Source organism: Cornus florida, unplaced genomic scaffold (assembly GCF_030987335.1).
Source record: "Cornus florida cultivar Cherokee Brave unplaced genomic scaffold, ASM3098733v1 CherokeeBrave_3.0.0_Hap2_Chr05, whole genome shotgun sequence".
In the NCBI taxonomy this organism is placed as follows: domain Eukaryota; kingdom Viridiplantae; phylum Streptophyta; class Magnoliopsida; order Cornales; family Cornaceae; genus Cornus; species Cornus florida.
The window spans coordinates 90472591-90478827 of record NW_026775575.1 but is presented as its reverse complement, the minus strand read 5'-3'; the positions used below and the strand labels follow the sequence as shown (position 1 = coordinate 90478827).

The 6237-nt window shown below is 35.5% G+C and overlaps 1 protein-coding gene across 1 annotated transcript; it reads left to right on the top strand.

Moving 5' to 3' along the window:
- Positions 1 to 4942: 4942 nt before the first annotated feature.
- On the top strand, positions 4943 to 5914 carry LOC132307563 (probable glutathione S-transferase). Its single transcript, XM_059805357.1, has 2 exons — positions 4943 to 5318; positions 5488 to 5914. Exons 1-2 carry the CDS (start codon positions 5004 to 5006, stop codon positions 5830 to 5832), a joined length of 660 nt encoding a protein of 219 aa, XP_059661340.1. The 5' UTR covers positions 4943 to 5003; the 3' UTR covers positions 5833 to 5914.
- The last annotated feature ends 323 nt before the right edge of the window (positions 5915 to 6237 follow it).

Sequence of the window (6237 nt, the reverse complement as noted above, 5' to 3'; positions counted from 1 at the left end):
TTAAATGACTTCTATGAAAAATTATGTACAAAAGAGGGTGAAATGACTATTTACAAATTAGCAAAACATAGAGAGTAGTTGACGGGAGATATGGACCAAGTTAGGTGTATCAAAGATATAAAATTATAAATCAAACAATATTAGTTAAAGAAAAAGATACATTAGAAACATAGAAAAACTACCTTAAACACTTATTAAATGAGAAATATGCTAGAGAAGAAATTGTAAATAACAAACTTCACATGGGACTGGTAAATGAAATTAATAATAAGGAATTAGATGACCCAATTATTGAACCTAATAACATACATACTTAGAGGATAAATAGGAATTGAATGGTTAACAAAATTTTATAAGATGAAAGAATGCTAAGTGAATGGAGAAAAAGTATAATTATACCAATTTATAAAAAGGGTTAAGTGCAAAAAACCCCCCTGATATATCGATTTTGTGCAAAACTAGTCCTTATTTTTTGAAAATATGCATGTAAGTCCACAAAATTCAAAAAAAGTATATAACTAATCCCTCTGACCACTTTTTACAAAAAGTAAAATTGAAAACCCCATTTTATCCTTTTGTTTTCCATTTTGCCCCTCACCATTTGTGCATAAAAGGCCCTCACCATTTGATGGATGAAGATTTCTATAACGATCCTATTTACGGTAATGAACTCATGATCAGATGACCAATCTTGCCACCACTGATGAACTTGATGTTGTTTACAGTTGGACTACTCCGATGATGCACATTTTGAATTTGAATATCGACGCAATTGGATTGCTCCGGTGCATTTTGAATTTGAATATCGATGATTCTTTACAGGCATTGAAGCATAAGTGTGGGGGTGGTGATATCATTCAAAGAAACCTACTTGCACACCATAGATTCTACACCCAATTAAATCACCACACATCAATATATATATATATAAATGTGTGTGGGTTTGTGTATATAGTGAAGGCCATAGAATTGGGATGTATAGATTATTACGAAGAGCATAAGTCAAAATTTAAGTGGACCAAGAAGGAGACCTCAAGTATCCCGTGTCTCACTAAACAACATAACCCTAGAAGTTAAAGTGAACCACTCCCCAAACAAAGATCAGAGCTTGTGAAAATTTGCTGACCTCCCTCGCAATGCAAAAAGATGCGTAAGTGACCATGTAGACGAGACAATCTTGTATGCAATGCAGAGCTTGTACACCCAAACACTACACATTGGATAAATACATCACAGATGGCACTGATATATAGTGAATTACAGTCTTATGTTTCATATTGTCCTTAAAGAGTCTAGTAATATATAATTGAACTGGTAGAATTGATATATGTCGAGTAATTTTCTTTGATTAGTGTTTTTTATATTTATTCATTCTGTAAAAATTAAATATAAACTTGTAGACCTAAATATCAGTGAGGTACTGAGGTATGTACAGAGAAGTTCTAGACTCTTCTTCAAAATACTAGATCTAGGTAGAAGTCTTCTCATTTCTTGACAGAAAAGAAACAGTGATGTCAGAAACTGTGCTATGTGGAACCTTGGAAGGTGTCTTGATGATAAAGTTGGGAATTAATGAAAGTCTCATTCTACTTTACCTTGACTTCTGGGTTCCATGTTGATGGCCCACAAAGCGTGTTGATTCCTCTGCCCATAATTTCCATGTTGATGGGCCACGAAACGTGTAGCTTCCTAAGCCCATAATCCTCCAAACTAAAGTTTTAATGCACATTATGGTAAGATTATTTGAATTTTTCTTTTAATTTAATTTTTTATAATACAACTAATTTATCCCTATTTAATCAATCATGCTTCAATTTTACGTACTGTCTAACTCCTCATCTGTCAGTAATAAATTATAATTGACGATATACTGTCAGCTTATTATACTTATCATATGTATATTCATTATTTATTTATTTTTTCTAATTCTTAAACCACTTGCTTCCAAAGTCTTTTTGGGTGTTTCTATATTTGTCGAAAAGACTGCATGGTGTCTAATAAAATTATGTCATCAGCAAACAACACATGCTGCGGAATATTTTTTTTTTTTTTTTTTTTTGAATATCTTTAGTTATTTCATTTAACATTATTGTAAGCAAGTGTGAACTTAACGTTGATCCATGGTGTAATCTTACTTATACAAAAAATAAAAATAAAAAGCATTAATTTCTTGACATGTAGTAAAAATTCTTATCAACGTCCGTTACTGTTTCAACTCAACATCTCACTATACATATTTTAAATATGATTTATAAAGTTTTTTTGGTACTCATTTTATTTGGAGCGATATTATGTCACTTGAAACTCTTCCATACACCAGACTATGAAAAACAAGTGTAAATCTTTTGTTTATTCCTATATTCTTCTATTAATTATCTTACTATATGGCTTCCACAATGGATCTACCTAACATAAATTCAAATTGATTTTTGGATATTGAAGTCTCTTTTCTTTTCTTAGTCTTTGTTGGCTTATACTTCCAATTGGGAAAAATGCAAGTGTGGTTTGACTGAAACTGTTATTCAAAATAAAATGGAATAGAAACATATGATTCATATATATAGCCGATCTCAAATAAGTGGAAAAAGGCCTGGTTATTGTAAATCATTAACTTAATTACTCTATAATTTTACACAATTTCTTAAATCTTCTTTATTTTTATAAGGGTTAAGTGTAAAAAATCCCCCTCTACTATTAATATAGTGCATTTCAGTCCATGTGTGGTAAAAAAAAAACCCTTATACTATTAATTCGGTGCAAATAAGTTCCTTGTGATATAAAATAACGATAATACCCTCACTTCAGTTGAATAAATTAATAAATATAAATATAAGCCATGCAAAATGACCCTTTTATCCCAAACACCACCTAAACCTAATTTCCCTCAACCCAAACACAGCCTTATGCCCATATGTCACTGTTCATCTTCTTCAACTCGCAAACGCCCAACTCATCACTATTCATGCCAAACAGGCAAGCCTTCTAATGTTGAGCCTTTAGTTCGTCTTTTGGGAACGGACTTGACTTTCAAGATTGGGCAAAACACTTTCTGCTATTGTCCTTTCCGCACACCCTCTCATCCTTATAGATAAAGATAAAGACAATCTGTGAAAAGGTTGGTGTCGTTACATATTGATTCGCCAATAATGACAATCTGTAGTTATTTCCAAACCCAATCCTACGACCTCGCCCACCGAAATCAATTCGTTCCTCCACAAACACACTGTAGATTGCTGCCGGAATCAATGGATGCCATTTCACCGGAATCCATAAAGCCCCATAGTTGCTTATGAGGACGATTTCTTCGCAAACGATTTCTTCGCTTCCGATTTCCGAACCCAATCCTACGACCTCTTCCTCCTTCAACGATTTCTTCGCTCCCGAAGAACTAAATTGCAGTTCTTTGGCTCGCTTTGCACAGCGACGGAGAGAGAGGAAAAGGAAGACAGAGATGGCCCCGGTGAGCATAACACTGGTGGTGACTTGGAGAGGCGTAGGGTCGTCGGAGGTGGCGAAAATGGATGGAGTGGATGGTGGGAGTTTGATGGGTCCGTCCTCTGTTGCAGCTGGGGTGGATTCGGGGACTTGGGCGAGCCATGGTTCGGAGGTGGGCTGAGAGAGTGTGGAGTGTAATGGGTCTGTGGAAAAAGTCGGGAGGAGAGAGCACATACTTATGATAAAACGGAAAAACAGAGCTCATAACATCTCCTATTCATAGATCTGCGCTCGCCTTTATACAGTTAGATACAAAATTATCTATTTTTGAAACAGGAATTAAAGTAGTTGATCTTTTAGCCCCTTATCGACGTGGAGGAAAAATTGGACTGTTCGGAAGAGCTGGAGTGGGTAAAACAGTACTCATTATAGAATTGATTAACAATATTGCCAAAGCTCATGGGGGTGTATCCGTATTTGGCGGAGTAGGTGAACGTACTTACACCTCAAACCACTCTCGATCTCTCTCTCTCTTCGTATTCTCTCCCCTTTCCTGCAGCCGCAATGAACATGGTTTTTCATCGCCGACTATGGCGCCGCTGGTGTAGGTGTGGGGACGGTGAGGGATGGTACTCTTGCAATCACTTGTTTACTTACCATTGACCATGATTGCTGGCGAGTGATATTTTTCTCTTATGATAATAAAAGATTACAAAATTTGTGTGATATGTTAAGATTTTCCATGCTACATAGATCCTAAAGTGTCACGTTCATTTTTAAATTTAAACCTGCTTTATCACGACAGAAAGTCTATAACACTCTTAAAAGTCTAAACTATTAGGGAAAATTATATATAAATGGAGTCAAAGTTTCATATTTACTTAGAGGCTGAGTCAAAGTTTCATATTTCTCTAAAATGGATTGCTGAGGTGGCACAAGGTTTTTTACTGTTTAGAAATTGTGGTGCCTAAAATACCCTTCCGCGAAAGTATTACTTTTTCTTCGAAGGTACTACTTTTTTGAACTGAAGGTACTACTTTTTGGTGTCCAGGTACCATGTTTTTTAAACACCTGCGAAGGTACTACTTTTTTGAACTGAAGGTACTACTTTTTTGTTATGGAAGGGCATTTTAGGCACCATAATTTTTTAAACAGTAAAAAATCATGTGCCACCTCAGCAATCCATTTTAGAGAAATATGGAACTTTGACTCAGTCTCTAAATAAATATGGAACTTAAACTCCATTTATATGTAATTTTTCCAAACTATTACTCGGAAACCAATCCATTAGACCCAAAACGGAAGATCCCAATTTCATTTAATTTCAGAGCCATCCTAATAACCTTTCTTTAACGTTATATTAAATTCATTCCTACGCACGCCATGACGACCCACAAAAAAAGTAGTAGGAAAATGATTTAACAATGAAACCCACTCAAAAGTATCTTATAAATACTTGCTCCAACTTCATTCTTTTTCATATAACACAAGCAATCTGAAACACTTGTACAACCCACTTCTTCTTCTTCTTCAATCTTCGAACTTTGTTTTTCTGACTCGTAATTAGAATGGCATCCCAATTGACTCTCTTGGAGTTCTGGGCTAGCCCTTTTTCACAGAGAGTGAAAATTGCCTTGGCTGAGAAAGGTATAGACTTCGAAACCAAAGAAGAGAACTTGATGAACAAGAGTCCTCTGCTTCTAAAGGTGAACCCTGTTAATAAGCAAATCCCAGTGTTGATCCATAATGGGAAACCAATATGCGAGTCCCTCATCATTGTTCAATACATTGATGAGGTCTGTAAGGATCAATCTCCATTGTTGCCTTGTGATCCTTACAAGCGCGCCCAAGCAAGGTTCTGGGCTGACTACATTGACAAGAAGGTTAGTTCAACTCTTCCATTTGTTGTTCATTTAATCACTTGGTAAATGGGATCCTATATATATGTGTATATGTTTTGTTTATACGTGTGTGTGTATATATAACATACGCGACACTATTAAGCTTATCAGTTTCTTAGAAAATTTAAGTCTTACAATCCTTTATATGCAGATATATAGCAATAGTAGGACTTTAGTTTTCACCAAAGGTGAAACCCAAGAAGCAGGAAAAAAGGATCTCATTGAGTGCTTCAAAGTGCTGGAAGCAGAGCTAGGAGATAAGACTTATTTTGGGGGAGAGACCTTTGGTATTGTGGACATTGCACTTGTACCCTTCTACAATTGGTTTCACCTCTACGAGACATGTGGCAACTTCAGCTTTGAGGAAGAGTGCCCTAAAATTGTGGCATGGGGTAAGAAGTGCATGGAGAAGGAGAGTGTGTCCAAGGCTCTCCCAGACCAGTACAAGGTCTTTGACTTCTTCATGGAGATGGCAAAGAAGTTTGGTGCTCAGTAAAATTCCAGAAGAGAACTTCCTTACCAAGACATAATAAGAAATAGATATATAACTTATCCCAAAGAGTTAATTACTATTCCAATTCTCTATCTTCCTTCTATCTTTTTCTTTTTTTGGCTTTAAATTTGTCATTGTACTTTTGTTTGTTGAGAGGTGTGTTCTTTTGTTACATTTACATTAAAGGAAGGACTTCATGTCCTGTATTGCAGCAATGAGAAGAAAATAAAAACGAGAAACACTTTTTTCTTGCTTGAAACAATTCTCCATTATCAATTAGAGATATATATTCTTGGGATTTCTTTCGGCACAAGTCCTTGAATCACCTTTCTATTCTATTCAGTTCCTCCACTGTCCACACTAGTCTAAGGTTTTGTTTTCTTCATTTGAAATGACAATTCTAAATAA